At 43.6% G+C, this 19,943-nt stretch overlaps 1 protein-coding gene across 1 annotated transcript; it reads right to left on the bottom strand.

Annotated features, from left to right (window-relative positions):
- Nucleotides 1-4,044: 4,044 nt before the first annotated feature.
- On the bottom strand, nucleotides 4,045-10,223 carry NMS (neuromedin S). The gene is made up of 8 exons (XM_065743968.1): nucleotides 10,151-10,223; nucleotides 10,015-10,070; nucleotides 9,857-9,907; nucleotides 8,950-9,009; nucleotides 6,734-6,769; nucleotides 6,250-6,291; nucleotides 5,263-5,293; nucleotides 4,045-4,113 (listed from the first exon to the last, which is right to left on the bottom strand). Exons 1-8 carry the CDS (start codon nucleotides 10,221-10,223, stop codon nucleotides 4,097-4,099), a joined length of 366 nt encoding a protein of 121 aa, XP_065600040.1. The 3' UTR covers nucleotides 4,045-4,096.
- Nucleotides 10,224-19,943: the final 9,720 nt, after the last annotated feature.

The following is a 19,943-nucleotide window of genomic DNA, read 5'->3' on the forward strand; positions in this document are numbered from 1 at the left end:
GCCGCCATCAGGCCTCAGCTCCTCTGCTCTGCGCTCAACACACGCAGGGAACTCAGCCACTCCTCGCGCACCTTGCCCGCAGACCCTGAAACAAACTGCAGAGCAATCAAAGACGCTTGTTTAGGGAATCCTGGTGGAGCAAGAGAGACCCAGGGTCAGGGGGTGTGGAAAACACGAGCCAGGAACTGCCATCACGGGGCTGCCCTCCTTCAGACACCGCCTATTTAGGTGTCCCTCCAGCTACCAGAGGCAGAACTTTCCATCGCTCACCAGAACTCCCCATGAAATATCCCAGTTATACACAGTCTGTGGGGCTACACAAACTATATACATCGCTGTGGAACTAGGGGAGAAAGTATGGTTTAAGACTACCAAGTTATAACCAAAGGCTACTTCAGATCTGTATGTAGCAGAGTCTGGCAGTCCGTGGAGAGTCCAAAGAGCCTATTGGGGCATGTGGCTGGGACACATTTCATGACAGGGTCATGGGAAGAACGACCTTGCTCCTGAACTGCATACATTTTCAGTTTGCTATTTTTCTGATAGGTCACTTGTGATTTCTGATCCTTTGGGCTCTGATGTCAGCTCATGTGTGTACTTTGTTTTGCCATATGTTCTCCTTCAGACTTTTCTCTATTGACCTCTCAGTATGTTTAAGGGTAATAGATAAATGGCATTTGGTGTATAAGTTTCTTTTCCCTAAAGAAATGTCAATTTTCCAGGTGTTGAATCATAACTAGTTATGAGACCAGTTATATTTTTGTTTCTTCACTGTGGCAAAAGACTGGAGGAAGAGACTTGGCAGCTGCTTGTAGTTGTTCAGTGGAGAAAGCTATCAGGGTGATAGATGTATGGATTAAGACAATTTATGCAGTGCAGCCCCGTCAAACATAGGTTTTTACTCTGTTTAATAAGGTAGAGACTGGCAATTGCAATGCGTGAGTTGTCTGGAGCAGACAAGCAAGACGAGCCTTCAGAGCCATCCTGCACAAGCATCCATCTCAGCTGCCAGCACAGATCCTGCTGCCACTGCTTGATTCCAATATTCCTGCAAATAAATAAACATTTTGTTGCCGTGTTTTGAATTACAAACACATCCATCCTGCAGCAGGTGTTCAGTCGGTGGCCTCACATACACCAGTAAGGCTGAGCATGGTTCTGGCAGTTTTCGGCCAGCCTGTCAAGAAGTTGCATGGCTTCTGCAGTACTAGATACATCAAGCAAATGGTTTTGTATCCAGAACAGATAGATTTGCAATATCTGAAGCTGTTTCTGTCTTGCTATCTGATGTGGACTGTAAAGAGGAGACAAGCTGGTGGGTTCTCAGTTCCTAGATAGTATTTCATGCCATAGATTCATAGATACATTAGGTTGGAAAGGACCTACAAGATCATCTAGTCCAACCATCCTCCTATCACCATCCCTACCCAAGTACTAAATCAAATCCCTTAGCACCTCATCTAAACGCTTCTTGAACAGTGCTAGGGATGGTGCCTCAACCACCTCCCTAGGCAGGCCATTCCAGTGCCTGAACACTCTTTCAGAGAAAAAAATGTCATGTGTACATGAAAGTTATGTCATTGGCCTTCTGTTCGTCCTCATCGTCATTATCTGAATCCTGTCTCTGTGGTTTCAAAGGTCTCCAGTTTTGTGTGCAGTCTGACTTTGCAGATCATAAATGGTCTTTCCATTTTTTTTTCCCTGTAATCCATATGCTTCCTTTACCACACTGGGATGTCTTCTCTTGCACTTCACAAGCACCCCAGAAGCAAAGGCAGTGTCTTTCCCAGGTTGGGTACATGCAATTCAGGGAGCAAGGTGCCACTCATCACAGTTGTTAGTAGCACAAGATAAAACACTAATCTTTCATTAAATGAAACAATTAGAAACAAACATTACACCATGACAAAACACTGAGGACAGAAGATGGAGCTCACAATTACTTCAGAGCTGGGACTTTTGTGATGTACTGTCCAAGTCAGGTTTCAGTTCACCTGGAGAACTTAGATGACCAAGAAAAGATAACTCTGCCTGTCAGCTAGTGCTTCATTGTTCTGATCGTCAAACGGAATGTCAATCCTTCTTCATATCCTTCATCATTTTGAGCTTACTGCTCCCGCGGTATCAATGGGCATGTGGAAACTGCCAGGAGCAATAAGCTTAAAATGAAGCATTTCATCATTGCCCTCTCAAAATGTTCCTTTTTGCTACCAACCCCAATTCGTTCAGGGCCCTAACTCCCCTTAACATCTATCTTTCCTCCCAGCTGCTCCCTCCCACCCAAAGAGTAACTGACAAGGGGAAATGGTTTCACACTAGAAGAGAGGAGATTTAGACTGGATATAAGGAAAGAGTTTTTTACAAGAAAGGATGGTGACACACTGGCACAGGTTGCCCAGAGAGGTGATGGATGCCCCATCCCTGGAGACAGTCAAGATCAGGCTGGACAGGGTTCTCAGCAACCTGATGTAGCTGTAGGTGTCCCTGTTCATTGCAGGGGAATTGGACTAGATGGCCTTTAAGGGTCCCACCCCCAACTCAAACAGTTTTATGGTTCTATGATTCTATCCCTGTTTCTGCAAAGCTGCAGGTATGATACCTTACTCTCAGCCTCAATGAGCTGTACACTTTTTCCCACGGATGTAGATTTGCTAAGTCCATCCTGAATGCTGGCTCTGTCCCCTGGTACTTGCAGTCTCTCCCAGCTTGCCACTGCCTGGAGATTTAGTAAATGTGCTGTTCCTGGTGGGAGCCAGGTTGCAATCAAGTGCTGTCAGACCTGAAACATAGCACTCATTATGTTTTGGCAAAGAAGCTTCAGGAAGAAAGAAATACTCTGTTGCATCAATTCTGCCACAACTTGTTTTCAGCCTGGGTTCAGCAAAGTGTTGGTCCGATGCTAACGGGCTAGTGCCTCTGCGAGCAGAAGGAGCTGATGCATGTGAGCCCTGCCTGACCCATAGCTACGGGAAACACCCACACAGTGCATTTTACTTCCATATACAGTGCAGAAATTGAGCATAGGGGACAGGTAGTGAGTGAGACAGCTGCTTCCAAGCCCCAGCAGCCCAGGCTTTTAACACAGGAGGTCCTGGGCCAGCCTGGATTCTCAAGGTAAATTAGATGGCATGAAGCCGTGCGGTCCTTAGCTTGTCCTTCCCGAGTGCGGGCAGAGCTGTCTCAAACCACTCACTTTGAGCTACAGCAGTGAGTTTCAGGAGTTGATTAAGTGTTAGAAAACAATTCCCCTTTGCAGCATAAATGTACTGCTTCTCAGTGTAATTGAATCTCCCCCGTTGCTCCTTTTCATTACAAGAAGATGGATAAGTGCTGGATTTGCTCTTCTAAACATGCTCTTTGTATACCATGTCACGTCCCTTTTCATTTGCCCCTTCTCTTGCTGGCATCAGGAACTGAGCTTTCATTCCTTTTTTTTCATTCATTTTTCAGTCCTTCTAATTGTTGCTGTTACCCATCTGGACTCAGGATTTCTACTATGGATTTTGCTGTGGGATGTTCAGAAATAGTTTCAGGCCAGGGATCATAGAATTATTAACAATCATAGAATCACTGTGGTTGGAAAAGATCATCTAATCCAATGGTAATGGTGCTCACAGTTATTTCAGAGCCAGGATTTTTGTGGTGTACTGTTCAAGTCAGGTTTTGGTCCACGTGGATGACCCTTACTCCAGAGTTTGTTTCCAAAGACAGACAAGTTCCCAAAACCCATTCACAGACACCTGTGCCAGCATAACTGAGATGGTACCATGCTGTGGCCAAAAGGGTAAACTTATCTACATGACCCTATTAAAGAAGGTGCCATAAATATAAAATGCACCATTGAAAGGATTTGAAAATTATCAATATTCAAATGATATTGAATCAAGTCAGAACCAGACAGCAACTACACCGCAGCCCAGTGGAGTTTAGTACCTGGTGCAATAAGAAACAACAGCAAGAAGAATTCATGATTGCAAATTTATTATATAGAACAGTACATTCCAGACAACTCAGTCACATAATAGACAGTGCAACAGGAAGTCTCTTGTCTTTGTATGAACCAAGTTATTGAGAAGGTTAAGTCGACCCACAAACTTCATATTCCACGGTATTCTGAAATAAATTAACACAATGTCATATTTTATGTTGAGCTGTTGATCTGAATATGACTTCATATTCAGTTATGTATGTTTAGTCCAAGTTAGGAATGAAATCACCTGAAATTCCTGCACGCTAAGATTAAGACAGGGGAAATACGGCATTAAGTACCCAGATCTGTTAGGTGCATTCAGACATGAATCCTCTTTCCTCATGCACTTCTGCTCCCAACTCCACTACCTTCTTTCAGAAGGATGGAGGCACGTGCTGATCCTGCAGCCCCGCTGACTCAGGGCACAGAGCTGTGGGTAAGGCCAGAGCAAGCACACTGTGAAGCTGATCCATAACACTCTTCCAGTCATTGCACCCCTTCTTTCCGAGTTAGTCTTGATAATACAGTAAAAGCATTCTTTGCTTTTGTATTCTTTGCTACTTTTCTGATCTGTCACCCCAGATAAATAACCTTTCCTGTCAACAGTTGGGTGTAATTCTTAAGTTGAAAACAGAATAGTTATTTCTTTATTGTGGGATGAAAGATTGGAAGAAGAGAGTTTGAAGGAGGAGATGCATATACATTGACTATTTTGTGCATTCTCCTTTAAAGCCCACTAAGATATTCAGTATGCCCTTTCAAAGATGGATAAGGAACAGCTACATGATACTATTAGATCTCACTGTCTTCCTTCCTTACAGCCCTATTCTTGCTCTTTCTAGTCAGGTTTACACCAAAAGGTCCTAAATATGATGTAAAGATGACTCCAATCTGTAAGCAGAGGTTTTTATTAGTGGGTTCTCACATGGAATTAGGTGACTGAAGGTCTCTAGAAGCAGAGGTGAGTCCACATTTATCATAGGGAAGGACCTGCTAGCTTTTGTGTTCCAAGCACAATTTATACCCTCTAGAAAAAAAAACACCTGTCATTTCTGTATCATTTCTATCATTTTACAGAGGGTGAAACCTCCTCCTGAATGAACCTCAAAGAAAATCCTTTTGTCAAGAGCTTTTAACACTTTGAGCATGAATGAATTTCTGCCCCAACAGCTTTCAGTGACCATATGAAACATCCACATCTATTTTTGTACTAGGTTTTTGTGACTCCTCAGTAACTCCTTCATTATTGAAATATGGCACAAGTTCTGGTTGCTTTTGGATGTTCTACTCACCACCGCCTTCAATAGTTCTTCCATTTCGAGGCTAAAAAACATAAGAATGAGAGGGCTGTACAGCGATATTAGATGTCAGATGTGCATGCACACCAAAATGCTTCTCCCACTATTCACACAGAGCATGCAGAAAGGTTACAATAGGATTTCCTTTGAAGAGACATGGTAAGTATCAGAGGGAGCCATGTAGAGTGAATTTTGGCTTTTAACTCAGGAAATATCATTCAGCCTCTATCCCAACAGCTAAGCAGTCTGACTTTAATTACTCTCATTAAGGATGTCAGTCCCAGCTTATTGAGGGGCTAAGTAAATGCCTAATAAAGAACATACAAACACCAGTCCTGAAAGGACCTGGCTAGAATCTCAATTAACACAACAGTTACATGCCAAAACAATTCTTTTAGCAGAAACATTATCTGATGTGTTGAAAATATTCCTAAAAAGTAGTTTGGTGTTAATCATGTAAGGTTAATCACATAATCATAGACCTGCATATTCTGCATTAGACCACGCCATAGTTCAAGCCAATGGGTGAAAAAAAAAAGTGAGGGGAATGATGTTTGTAACACTGCTTTGGCTTTTCAGTCTGCTGTGCAGCATGCCATTGCCTACTGGACAGACCTGTCAGGCCACATGGACAATCAGCTCGTGCACATGCTTCACCCAGGGGATTTAGTACGAGGGCACCTTGGCCACTTCTGGCATACAAGCCACACACTACTTCTGTCTTTAGAGGAAGTGGCTTGAGACATTCCCAGTCACATCTTACAGTAAAAAAAAGTATAGTCCATTACCACTCCAGATCTCATTATCTTGTGGTCTTTTAGCTGAATGAGAGTTTTTTTAAGCAAATGGCTTCTTTATCTTTCAAGCAGAGGGGGATTTGATGTCTAACCTAAGTGTGGTGAGAATTTGTGAAGGTAAGCAGTTGATGGGATGTGAATATAACATTGTCTGTCACACCAAATCTGTAAGAGATTCAAATACCCTGAAAAGGAAGAAAGGCCGTCCCAGAGTCCCATGACTATCCTGTAAAATAAAACACAAACCATTAACAAAATATTTTAAACTCAGTTCCATAGATCTGTTGACAAGTTTCGGTGTCATTCCATCGGCCTATCAATTATTCAGGACTTCTTTCAGCAGCATGCAAATAATGAGATGCTGAATGTCTCCAGTGCCCATTCGTTTGGAATGCTGATTAAAATTTAATACCCAAAGGGCATTGTCTACAACAATCCATTCTGTCTAGTGTAAATATACTAAGTTATCGTAATTAAAGATTCACAGGCCTGAGAAAGTGTATAAGAAGAAAGCTTTACAAGTGATACACTGCTTCACAAAAGCAGGGTCTGCTCAGTTCTTCCCAAACATTAAAAAACATAACTTATATAACTTATGTATCACTTATATAATACATGCTTATATATCACTTACATACTGCTACTTGCTTGCCATTACATTGACATACCTTCTTTGTAAACCCTGCAGCAGCAATCTGTGATTCCTGCAAGTCAACAGTGTAAATTAATCAAGATGCCATCATTTTGTTTGTTGCAGTAATCCTCTGTCACTGATTAGGTTTTCCACTCTGAGAAAAGTACACACCGAAGACAGATACAAGAACAGCAGCAGCAAATGGATCTTTTCCAAGATTTATTTTCAATCTCACTTTAACCAACCCCGTTGTTCAACAGGCTTTCATTTCTAGGGAGAGAAGCATAGCAGTCCATGCCTCCAGCTTGAATGGTACTTGATAGCTGCTCACCTCTTTAAACAGGGTTGCTCTCCAGCTTGCAAATTGTCCTTGTATTTCAACCCAGGCATTATTGCTCTTGCCTTCCAGCATCACCCTTCTTATTTCTCATAAAACTGCTCATTTTTCTACATCAGGAATAGAAACTTTCCCTGTGACATGATGGGAGCAGAGAGAACCACAACCACACATCTGACTGCCTGTGAATGGGAAAGCTCCAAGCCACAGCCGCTGCTATCCCAGTGAATGGGCTGTCACTCAGGAGGAGCAGAGTATGAAGACAGGAGGAAAGCACAGGTAAAGCACATGGGTGGGAAACTGGGGAGGAGGAATTTAGAAAGAAAATATCTAAGAAGGAATTAAGGAATTGGGATTCAGGCAACGGGATGAGGATTCTGCCTTGTTAACCTGTTCTAGGTTCAAGCCCTGAATCAATGGTGTGCAGGTCCCATTAATGCCAACTCAGTACAAAACAGTGCAGAAGAAAAGAGTGCATGCTCAGTCAGGATACTTTAAAGGACACAAACGAGGAGACTGCAAAGATGCAGTGGACACTAGTTGTTCTGAGATTATTATTGGACATCAAGTAGAGATGAACACCAGCGCATAACTTAGACTCACTTTCAGGTGTCCTAGCTAATAGCATTTCATTATATGGAAGAAGCATGGCAACAGGTGAGCTGCTAAAAACTGAGTACTGGCTTGATGTTAGGAAGGGATTTTCAAATGCTGTTTAGATATTATTTCCTACTGACTCCTTTAATAACTGCCATCTACACAATTTATTTGAAGATTAGACATCAAAACTAAATAGTCCACTAGTTCTTCCAACAGATTTTTTTGGTATAGTTCTTCCACATCTCTCATTTTGCTTCAAACCACCATTTTATCAGGCAACACCTAAAAAGTCTATTGCATATACACAGGAAGAATTAGTTGTACCTCTTGGAAAGATACTGTATAAGATCCAGCTCCCAGCCTTGAGGACTTGTAACAGAGAGTGAATTTTTGGTAAGGTTAATTACTAAAGTTGTAACCAGGAATGGTTACTGGCTGGTTCTGGATGTCTCCTCATTGGGTAAGCTGTAGAAGCACGGAGTCAATACAAAATGCTAGAATTTTTATATAATAAACTTCACTATAGTGTTATAGCTGCTTTAGGAAAACATGCTTGGAATTATAATAAGGCAAAGATACTGGCAGAAGAGTTGTTGAAATATCTGTGAAATATCTGTCAAAATACTTCTATTGTTGTCTTGAAGGCTCTACTTGTGATTTAATAAAACGGAGGACTCAAACTCCACAAGTGAAATAGCTTTAACATACCTAAGGGCAGTATGAATTTTATGGGAAAAGCAACTGTTGACAAACTGTTGATAATAAAAAAGCATTTCAAAGCAGAACTGATATTGAGCTAGGTCCTAATACAACCGCACCAGTGAGGGAGTGCTACACTTAGTATAGCTCAGTATATATATTATATATATGCTCAGTGACTTCTCAGCTTCAGTTTTTGGATCTGAATCAGAAACAGACTAACAAAAAAATACAAAGCTCCAACAAAATATTAAAAATTAATAAAGCAGTTCATATGCTTCCATGTTCAGCACGATCTTAGGCATGGCGTTGGGCCAAGGCTATGTATTCTGTAGCACATGTAACCCTGCGTTATTCAAAAGTGGGGGTCAGTTTAAAATACTAACCTCCAATTGTAAGTGGATGTTTTTGTTCTTGAGCTCTGATTCAATAAAAACAATTTGATTTCTGATGTAATAGCATTAAAAATTACATGCAAACCACTGTTGAGAAGAAATATTCTTTCACACATACTTTCTCACATCTCCTAAACTATGACAAAGATTATACATTATCACTTGAAGAAAGGTTTAAGGAGGGGATACTTTTAGGTAAAAGCAGCAATTGCACCTTACCTCATTTGTCTGCATGCTGTTGAATATGGAATAGCAAAGATCCAAAACAGTGCTGGAGATCTGCAAAACCAAACAGCTCTGTAATGCACTTAGTGATAGGACGTGGTGCACAGGGTCCTTCAGAGAACAGGCTTGCAGGCTTCACCCAGATCCCAGCACAATCGAAATAGTATGCATGTGGTTCCCATAAAACCACTCAGAGCACGGTAAAGCTTACTGATGTTAGTATGAGATGAAAAGCAAGTGTTTTGTAATACGGAGAATACAGACAGACAGACTGTATTGTACTGTGTTGTCAGTAGAGTGTCTTGCTTGAATGAATGACTTGTATTTAAGATGCTCTTTCCTGTGCCAAGTCTTCCAGAATTGCCTGGGTTGGCATTTTTCTTTATTTGCACGTTTTATCTACACTCATTCTCATCTATAGGCATTTCAGGAGAAGCTATTTGATGTATGTGTGACCACAGAGCCCAGTCAGTACATTCAACAGGGGTCATTTTATCCTGCAAGGTGCTAAAAATCAGTCTGGTCCAATTGTACACCTGAAGGACAGATGACGAAGGGCCAGAGAGTTACAAGAGCTGCTGTGATGGCTTTTATCTCTGGACTCCCGAGGAGAAAGAGCAAAGATGGGATTCACATGGGGTGTGGGGGTCCCGTGCTCACAGGACGAGGGGTCACTTGTGTATATGATCACGTCAGATAATAAATAACTACAGCAAAGGAAATAAAACGCAAGACAACCAAATAACCGCCTTTGGGAACTATTTCCCATTAACTTGGTTTAACAAAACTGAAAGACACGAGGGAAACAAACAAACAAACAAAACACACACACAACGAAACACTTTAAAGTTGCCTTAGAACTTCGGATCGTACGAACACGCTGAGCCCGAAGGCGGCTTACCTGGGGCTGGTTGGACAGCTCCATCCACTGACCGAAGCACAGCGCCAGTTGCTTACAAAGTACAGAGCGGACGTTAGCGGCGGGGCTGTCCCTCCCGGGCACCAGCCCTCAGCCAGCAGCCCAGCTCCCCGACCCCACACCCGGGCTGAGAGCCCTACCTGGCTCTTGGGCAGCTCCGCGCCGTCCCGGTAGCGAGAGAGGGGCTGCGGGAACCCTGCGGGGACGGACACGCGGGGCCGGTTCAGCGGGGCTCCGAGGGCAGCCTCCCCCTTACCCTCGGGACCCCGCTCCTACCGGAGCCCCGCGGCAGGGCGCAGAGGCAGCAGGCGGCCAGCAGCCAGGGCAGCGCGGGCGAAGGCGAGGGCATGGCGGGAGGCGACGGGCGGCGGCGGGCGGCGGCTTTATGGGGCCGCGCCGAGACAGGGGCGGCACCGGCCACGGCCCCGCGCCGCCGGGCCCCCGCCCCCGGGATGGGGACGGGAACATAGACCGAGGGAGGAGGCAGCTGGGGGGGAGAGAGTGGGGTCGTCGGAGGCGGACAGCGAGAGGTCCGCGCGGCTCACGCTAAGCGCCTTCCCCATGCCTTTTGGCATCCTACTTTTAACCCAGCTGAAAACTGTTGAGCACCAGCAGTGTTTCTATTGCCGCGCTTAGCGCAGAGTTTGCTCCCAAATCGCTCCCGTGGTACAGGAGCGTGGCATCTAATAGATCTGTTCACTGCTAGTTGCTGTCTGTGTACTAGATAATAATTATTTCAAACACCAATTAGTTGCCATGTTTTAGAGTAGAACACAATTACATGACTACCAATTTGCTACTAATTATTCTGTACAATAGGCCATACCCAACTCTTCAACCTTTCCTCATCAGAACTCTCCTATGACGAAAGGTTGTTCAGCCCAGAGAAGAGGAGGTTCAATGCAGCCTTCCAGTACTTGAAGGGAGCTTATAAGCATGAGGCAGATCAACTTTTTACATTGTCTGATCATGAGAAGACAAGGGAGAATGGCTTTAAACTAAAAGAGGGGAGACTTAGGTTAGCTGTTAGGAGGAAATGTTTTACTCAGAGGGTGGTGATGTGCTGGCACAGGCTGCCCAGAGAAGATGTGGTGCCCCATCCCTGGAGGCCCTCAAGGCCAGGATGGACGGGGCCCTGGGCAGCGTGGGCTGGTGGGAGCAGCCCTGCCCATGGTAGGGGTTGGGGCTGGGTGGGCTGTGAGGTACTTTCCATCCTCAGTCATTTTATGATTCTATGATTCTCCAATTCTGTCATTCTCAGGCTTTCCCTGTTGGGTAAGAAAGGCCCAGACTGGTCATTTTTCCTTCAAGCTCCTCATTATATGCCTAACTCCTCTTCCTACTGTTCAACCTTGTCAATTTTCAGGAGACTAAAGTGTTCTTTATATCATAGAGAAAGGGCTGTGTGACCATGTTGGGTGGGTAAGGCCTACCCTTCTTTGAAGAAAAAATACAGAGTGCTGCCTGAACCTTTCCCTCCTTCTGAGCACAATGCCACACCCACTGCTTTATTTCACCAAGTCAATACCCTAAATGTACCCTTCAGCAAATGTTGGTCCGGTGAAGGCTGTGGAGTGACTCATTTGCTTCAAGTGAGGTTTATACGTAAAGATCAGATAAAAAATTAAGTCATATGAGTTCAATTAAAAAAAAAAAATATCAGTACTTACCAAACTGAAAATAAGATGACATCAGCCACACTGCAATGTAAGGGGAAAATACAGAGAAGTGTTTAAAAGCAAGATTTCAAATAGTTGAGTGTGTCACATTATGAACCCATTATCCATCTTTAAATCATAACTTTCTGCTGCTGCTGTACGTTTCCTTTCGCAGGTGCTAGATCAGGTGCATCTCTGCCAATGGGCTCACCAGTAGCAAGGCAGATTAATGAGCCATCCTTTTAATGTACAGGGTTCTGGACTTCCTGCATGCTAAGAGATAGGTTAAGAGTTTCAGTGCCCACAGGTATATGTGAGCAAGTTAAAATGAAGCTTTGGGGGAGTGTCAATGGGAAACGAGAATCTTTGTGGTGAGTCAGGAAGCTAGGTGTATATTTAGTAGCAGTAACATTATGACACCCATAATTTTCCATTAAAGCATGCTGTGATAGATAAATGAAGAATAAAAAGATAATTTGGCTTCGACAGGCACAAGGATGGAGACTGACTCTCTTTTTGCAAATGATCTCTGCGGTGATATCAGCAGATACTGCACTCAGCAAGGGCACGATCCATAAAACATCACCAACTTTCAGCTCCCAGGTGTAACTGAACTGGATGCTGCTTCTTCCTTGTGCTTTGCACCCTGTGCAGCTTGGCACTGCTCAGTGGAAAACCAAGCCACAAACCTGCTGGAAAGATGATAAAATGCTACAGAAATTGCAGGGTACTTATTAGGCAAACTTGCCATAAAACCCGCAGGTATCTCTCTGTAGTTGTCCTGTATTAAATACGACTGTTTATGTGAGTATGAGGCTGTGCTGACTGTCAAGTTAGTTAACATACACTTCATTTCCACTACAGACGAGCAGTCTAAACAGTGGGAGCTTCTTTCATGTTTGTTCCTAGCTGGGCAAGGCTCATGCTTGAAAGGTCTTGAACAGGTATGGATTTGTTTGTCAGAATGTCAAACACTTGCAGAATAAGTGTTTTTCTCCCATTTGTGGGTGGATTGCTGTACGTTACAGATATAAGGCCACAGTCTTAAAGTGTAGTAGGTGAACAAGGAAGTGTTTAAAGAAGGTTAGGAAAAATGTGCCTCATACAGTCAGAGATTAAGGACAAAAAGATAATAAGGAGCATAACCATGGAGGAGGAGTACATATGGAGAAGATAGAATTTAGGCTGAGAATTTGAACTCTTACATTCTTTTGGATCACTTCTTGGCTATTTCTTAGCTAAAGGTGATTTTATATCTGCTACATGCAGCCAGAGAAGTGAATATTCCTCAGAAATTAAGAGATTTATACCTACCTTGTTACGCTGTGTGGAAGTGGTAATGCAATAATGGGCTATATGGTGCTATACTGGGCTGAGGGTTCATTTAGATTGACATGTCCCAAGGCATTTGGAAAGATCTTAAATCTGGAACTCACACTTGGCTTAATTTTAAGTGTCCTGTCCTGTTTAGGAAGAACAGTGAGATAACTCCACTTTCTGTGCCTGAGCTTTCATTTGTCCACAACTATGCGTTCCTGGCTCCTTACCTTGTGCCTTACCAGAAGTTTCTGATAGTCTCCCAGCTAAGTACTGACATGTTCATAGCATCACCAGATAAATAAACCTGACTGTAATAGGTGAATCATAGTGCTGACACTCATTCATCCACACCAACTAAATGCGAATGATTTAATTTGTATCTTCAGTTTTCTCTGAGTGTAAATTACAATTCTGTTGCCATAGTCTGCGATGATGGATACCTTACCCTGATTACTAGAGTGAAGGACACAGCCTAATATGTGTGCATCCCAGATTTCTGACAAATACACAGATTCTAAGTTTCTATTAACTTTAGTATAAGTGAATGGAATAGGTACAGATATGTAGCCTTAAAATGGATGTTTGTCTCACCAGGAGCTAGCTCCAGGCAGAATCAATCACAGTTCTTTTTTGCTGCCCTACATAGTTTCTTCAAGCAACACTCACTCTAAGCCTACCAGCCAAAGAGACAAAAACACCAGATGACATTAATCTACATCAGTGCCATATGACCCACCAACCCTCAGCAGGTACCATTTCTCAATATCTTCTCAAAATAAGGTCACATGCAGAAAATATCCGTTTGGGAAGCTGAACATACAGGTAATTGGGAGCTCGTGCCTCTGGGCACTCCGGGATGTGCATGCATCATGGTGCAAGCAGCGAGGAGCTCAAACCCACACTTTGCTTCCCTTTGCTTCATCGAGCAGCACTTACTCCCACAAGAGATCTGAGTCAAGTGCCTTTCAAAATGAGTAAGTACTCTAATTTTGTCACTTACAATTATTGCCGAAGATACCTGTATTTTTCTTGTTAAGCAAGTTGACTCATTTAATATGAAGGCAATTAATTTTCCTGGTCTGGTCGAGATAGGAGAGATTCATACAGAATTTTATTGGTGTTGATAATGAGCAGGTAGGATCCCTGACATGTTACATTTCATTTGTATGAACTCTTATAACTAGTTGTCTGACTCCTGGCAGCTGTAAGACTTGAGTTAACTTTTATTCTGCTGTTTGACAGAAGTGGTTTTGACCTGGACCCTCAATGGTTGTGGTGTCACATAGGTGACCCTGTGGCAGTTTTGTCTAGCAGTACTTCAAAGCTAGCAGCAGTGTGCAGGAAATGCACTGAGGTGAGCTCTCTGTTCCCTTTTGGAGTAACACCTCTTGAGGATTCCTGTCAATAAATGGCAATCACTTTCTGCTGGTTCTGAAATATAGAAGAAATTGTTCTAAAGCTAAAAAGGCAAGGAAAAAAAATGAGAGAAAATAAGGATAACTCAAGTGAAATAACAGCAAAGAACACAGTAGTGAGCCAGGTATCTCAGAATATCCACGGAGTGAAGTTCTGTGGGTCACTGTATTCCTTGTTTTAGATCAAATCCAGTACCTTTCTGCCTCAGCCCTACAAAGGCTGGGGTCTCTTTAGCATTCTTGTCTCCTTTCAGCTGGGGAAGACAGACTTCATTTTTTTTCCTCCACAGTATGGTTTGCTGTTTGACAACATGGTTAAAAACTGGCTATCACCTGAAAATAATTAATCCTCAGAGAAGAAACGTATGAAGGAAATGAGCAGTCATCTATCAACCACCATCTCCAAAGTGCAGTGCTACGGGGAAAGGTTTTAGCATTGAGTGTAGGTAGGTGTCACAACCTGTTAATAGAAAAAAAATACTGTGCAATAGCTGGCAAATCCAAGTTGGTTTATCACTGCTGTCCTCAAAGACTTTAGATGGCTGCAGGTGTGTGACTCTCATGATGTCCTATGAAGCTAGAGATCATATTGAGTTGATTTATTTGGGTGAATAATCCTGAGACAGGAAAATTAACCACATTCAATTAAAATTTTCTTTCTGTTGACAGAATTATCATATATATTCCTGGCCAGCAATACAGGAGGTAGTACTGAATAGAAGAGTGAGGAGGGCTGCAAAATCAAAATCCACATCCTCTGCGATGAAATAGTCAGATATATGAGAACGATATTGAAGAAGCCAATAAAAAACTATATTAAATCTCCATGATGCATAATAAAATTTCAAAACCAAATTCTGGAGGGTGTATTGGATACATTTCCATAACCCAAGCTATCAGTTGAAAAATGTTTTTAAATATTTCCCATCTGTGAGAAACAAGTTTGTGTCTCTAATTTCTGTTGGTTTTACACTAAAACCAAACCCCCAAAAACAGCCAAAAAAAACCAACAACTGTACAGCGTAATTTTTTGCCTGCTTTGCAGTGCAGCCTGACAGGTTTTAGTCCTTTGCTGAATCTTTCCTGCAGATTTGAAAGGCAGTGCAGAAGTAACTTCAGTAACACACTGCCATTAACATGTGTTATTTAAAGGAGTTTTGTTTTCGCCATGGAATAAGTAATGTACGTCATGTATCCAGCTGCAAAATGCTAGCAAAGAAGATAACTTTCTCCTGAGGGGAAAAGGGAATTGGACAAGCTGAAGCCTGTGTTTAGTGCCTTAACGTTAACCTCACAATGACTGTTGCCTGATAATAAAACTGATGGACACCATCAAGCAATGGTTCCCCAACTTCTGCTCAGAGAACACGTAGCCCAAATAATTGTTCCCTGTTGTAAACTCAGCCACATTATTGAGTGAACAGCAGAAATTGATGTGACCCACTCCCTTCTGTAATAGGAACATAGATGGACAACAGCTCCAGGCACAGTTTACTGCCACGAGTTGCCCAACAGAACAAAGCATGTGTGCTGCTGTTGGTGGTGCTGCTGGAGAAGAAACTAATCTCCCTCTTTACATTGCTTGGATCAACAAATCTCTCTTCTGTGACATCATCTCCTTAATGAAGGTAGTGCTTAAGGAAATGTAAATAAGTTAAAAAAAAAGACACTGCAACAAAGCACACAGAATGATAGAATTCCTCAGATTGGATAAGACCTTCAAAAACATCAAGTCCAACTGCAGCTCTAGCACTTTTTGGAAAGTGGGAATTCAACCTACTAGTTCAGTGGTGTCAGAAATAAAAGGACAGAATGTCTGGAGGGAATTGTAAGTGGGTGGATAGATGGCAGCCTCCTACTTTTCTGGGGATGCAACTTAAAATAAATAGTGTTGCTGGGGAAACGTGCCTAAATGGTTTGATGCTTTGAAATGCAGGGCCGGGGTGTCCCTTAGGCTGAAAAAAGAAATAGTTGTGGTTCTGCAAGATTCTTGTGAGAGAGGCCTTAGGATGAACATGGGATCTGCTGCCCTACAATAAGCTGAACAAGAGTAAAATTTAGGCTCCGAAGTAAAAAAAAAGAAAAGATTATAATTCAGTAATGTCTATTACACTGCAAGAACAGTGTTTAATACAGCTGATGTGGGCTATGCAGAAGATTTATAAAGGAATTGTATAGGCACTGAGAACAGAGTAATGTTAGTAGGATCTGTGCTCGAAAACAGTACCCCCGATCACTCAGAAAACCACTTGCTGTGGTAACACAAGATTTAGACACTATGTGCTATCCTCATGGCCATGCCACTCCACTGCTGGCACCAAGGTAAGGCACCTGGCTGTGAGCTTGGCCAGGAGAAAAAAAATCAATTAATATATAACATTTTGCTGCCTTATTTTACTTGTGGCACTCCATATGAATTACTGTTTAGATCATACCAGTGAATCCTGTACCTGTATGAGTCTGTACACTCCTGTTAAGGCTGCTGCCTTCTTCAGTCTGATTTTTTTTGTGGCTGCGGAGGCCACATGGTATTCTATCTTTTCTATCTTTCTCCAGTGAGATCCACATTTAAAATAGCTTGCTAAATTTCAAGAAAGAGAGGGAAAGTCATGATGGAGGTCATACCCTAATAAATATATTACACACCAGAGTTACCACAGCAGACCAGTTACAAAGTGTGGCCAGCCATGCCTTGGAAACACAGCCCTGAGGCAGAGTAGTAACCTCTCCAGTAATGACACTGCACTACGAAAGCCATCTATTCCTGCTGATTTCATAAGATCTGTGCTTCCTATGCATTCAGTGTGGGACCTGTCTTAAAGTGAACTTTTATGGAAGCAAAGCATAACTGTAACAGCTACCAAGACTAATCCAAGTAATTGGCATTGGGTTAAAAGCTGAAATAATGCAGAAGCAAGTATGCACAAGCCTATGCTTTTGCTGAATAGCTTCAGCCTGGGGAGTCAAGGAAAATGTGGGTGAATTCAAGTTCAGCAGTGTCTGCGGTATCTAAAAGAGGGCTATATGAAGGAAGGGTCAGACTCTTTAGTAGGGTCTGATGTGATGGGACAAGGGGGAAATACTTTCAAACTAAAAGTGAAGAGATCTAGATTGGATGTAAGGAAAAAGTTTCTTGCAGTGAGGGTGATGAGGCACTGGCACAAGTTGCCCAGAGAACTGGTGGATGCCCCATCCCCGGAGGCATTCAAGATCAGGCTGGACAGGGCCTTGTGCAACCTGATCTAGCTGTGGCTGTCTCTGTTCATTGCAGGGGAATTGGACTGGACAACCTTTAAAAGTCCCTTCCAACTCAAACAATTCTATGATTCTCTGTTTCTATAAACCAACAGACATAACCATTGATTTTGCTGCCAATTTAAAGCTCTAAACCCCACTGCAGTTTAACATTCCTAGTAGCAAGAACACTGTCAGCCTTAGCTAGCCATTTCATAATCCAACTTTACAGTTGCCTATGTAACACATTCTTTAACTCCACCAGACATTTTTGGGGCCAATTACTGAAAACAAAGCTTATTAACTGTGCTCAGTTTGGAAAAAAAAAGTTCATTTTATACAGGATTAATTATTATACATGTCAGTAACAACATACTTGAAAGGTTAAAATGCTTGGTTGAGCCTGATAATCTGTCAGAAATTGGTTCCACAGCTGGAGACTGCTTATTAATAATCTGTGCATGGCTGCACTGTAGTCAGCACCCTCAAGCCTGAAGAAAGAAACAACTTCCAAAGATGCCAGCCTATGCAAATCTCAAGCTGGTGAAAACACTGGCTTCAGATGAGCCTTTCCAGCAAGGTAACTATCACCATTTCTATTTCACAGGCAGAAGAGAGGGATGAGAACACCACCACAGAGATGCTGTTGATGCTCCATCCCTGGAGATCTTCAAGGCCAGGTTGGATAGGGTTGGCAACACTGCCTGTAGCTGAGTGGATGGAACTAGGTGATCCTTGCGATCCCTTCCAGCCCAACCCATTCTAAGGCTTCATCCCAAGGCACTGCTGTTAGTGCATTTGTGTTGGCCTGACCTGCCCAGGTGGCTGCCAAAGCATCCATAAGAGGAGCTTTCCTAGGCTTCCCTGGGCTTTCATCCAGTATAGTACTGTTTTTGTTGTTTAATTTTCTTTTTTAATCTGTGAAAGCATTTTAAACTCTACAGTCACTGGATTTTTTTTGTTTCTTTTTGTTTTTACTAATTGATAGCTGAACACAGTCAGAAATATCCACTGCAACTCCGGCTCTCCTGAATTTGTCCACTCTTGAGATGCTGGCCCTGATCTTGAGCTGTTGGCAAGCTCCCCTGTCTCCTCATAGACTGCATAGGATTCAAGGGAAGAAAAAAAATCTTTACTGTAAATCAGTTTCAAGGGGACAGGTGTTATGTCGGTATTTCACAAACAAACAAACAAATAAAAAAGTAATTTTCATATATTTACCCCACAAGATTTCTTAGGATAAATGGGGTGAAGTGGTATGTAGCATGAACTACTGCAGAGGGAGCCAGTCTTGAGCACTGTGGACCTCAGACTGAGGATTCAGGGATCCCTCCTCATAGCTTGAAAATCCACTTACATTTCTCAGACATGTTTTCTTCCTTGTGTGGATTTTGGGACATTGGGACTCCCACCTCCCCTGCTGCTGAGCTCAAGTGTATGACTTTTGTGTGGGTCTTCCTAAGGACAGAACATGTTTGGGCCTCTTCTCCCAGCTAATTGTGATAGGACAAGAGCTGATATGCACAAGCTGAACCAGGGGAGGCTCAGGCTGGATATTAGGAACAATTCCTAATGAGAAAGAGCAGTGAGGCAGTGGCGCAGGCTGCCCAAGGAGGTGGTGGAGTCACCGTCCCTGGAGGTGTTGAAGAACCGTGTGGATGTGGCACTGAGGGACATACCGAGTGGGCATGAGGGTGATGGGTTGATGGTTCTACTAGATGATCCTTGAGTTCTTTTCCAGCTGTCATGATTCTATGATTCCCATGACCAGACACAGAGGACGCAATGATATTGTGCTGGGTCAAGCAGCTGGAGCACACCTTTCAGGGCTAGGCAATAAAGTCTGTCCTTTGCGTTCTATCATGTGATTTCACGCTTTCAGCATGTTCCTTCAGCATTCAGATTTAAAATGGGAGGGGGGGAGGGGGGACGACGGGACTTTGCCCCAGTGTCACGCCTTCCTACAGGCGCTTCCACAGCAGGAGCTTCACTTCTGCAGGGCTTGGGACCCATCATCTCAGAGCAGCATTCGGGCACTATCCAAGACAGTTTCGGAGGAATAGATCTGTCAGTACACGCCCGTCCTTGCACACGCGCCCCGCCGAGCAAGGGTCTCCCTGAGCCCGGGGCGCCCCATTCCCGCCGAAGCGAGGTGAGGCGGGGCAGGGCGGGGCGAGGCGAGCATCCGTCCCTCCCTCCTGCCTCCGCTCCGGCGGCCGGGAGAGACGCTGCGTCTGCTCGGAGCAGAGCAATCCGTCCTCACGGCGGCCTCCACCTTCCTCCCCTTCCCCGCGGCGGGGCTGGGGGCGCGGCCGAAGCCGGGGCCTGCCCGCGGCGGGAGGAAATGGAGGCGGCGGCAGCAGGGCTGGGCGGCGGCGGCGGCAAGCGGGGCTGAGCAGGGAGGCGCCGCCGCCGCCGCCGCCCGCAGCCGGGCGGGGGGAT

This window comes from Cyrtonyx montezumae, unplaced genomic scaffold (assembly GCF_038088225.1).
Source record: "Cyrtonyx montezumae isolate F1298 unplaced genomic scaffold, pur_monq_1.0 scaffold_3, whole genome shotgun sequence".
NCBI lineage: Eukaryota > Metazoa > Chordata > Aves > Galliformes > Odontophoridae > Cyrtonyx > Cyrtonyx montezumae.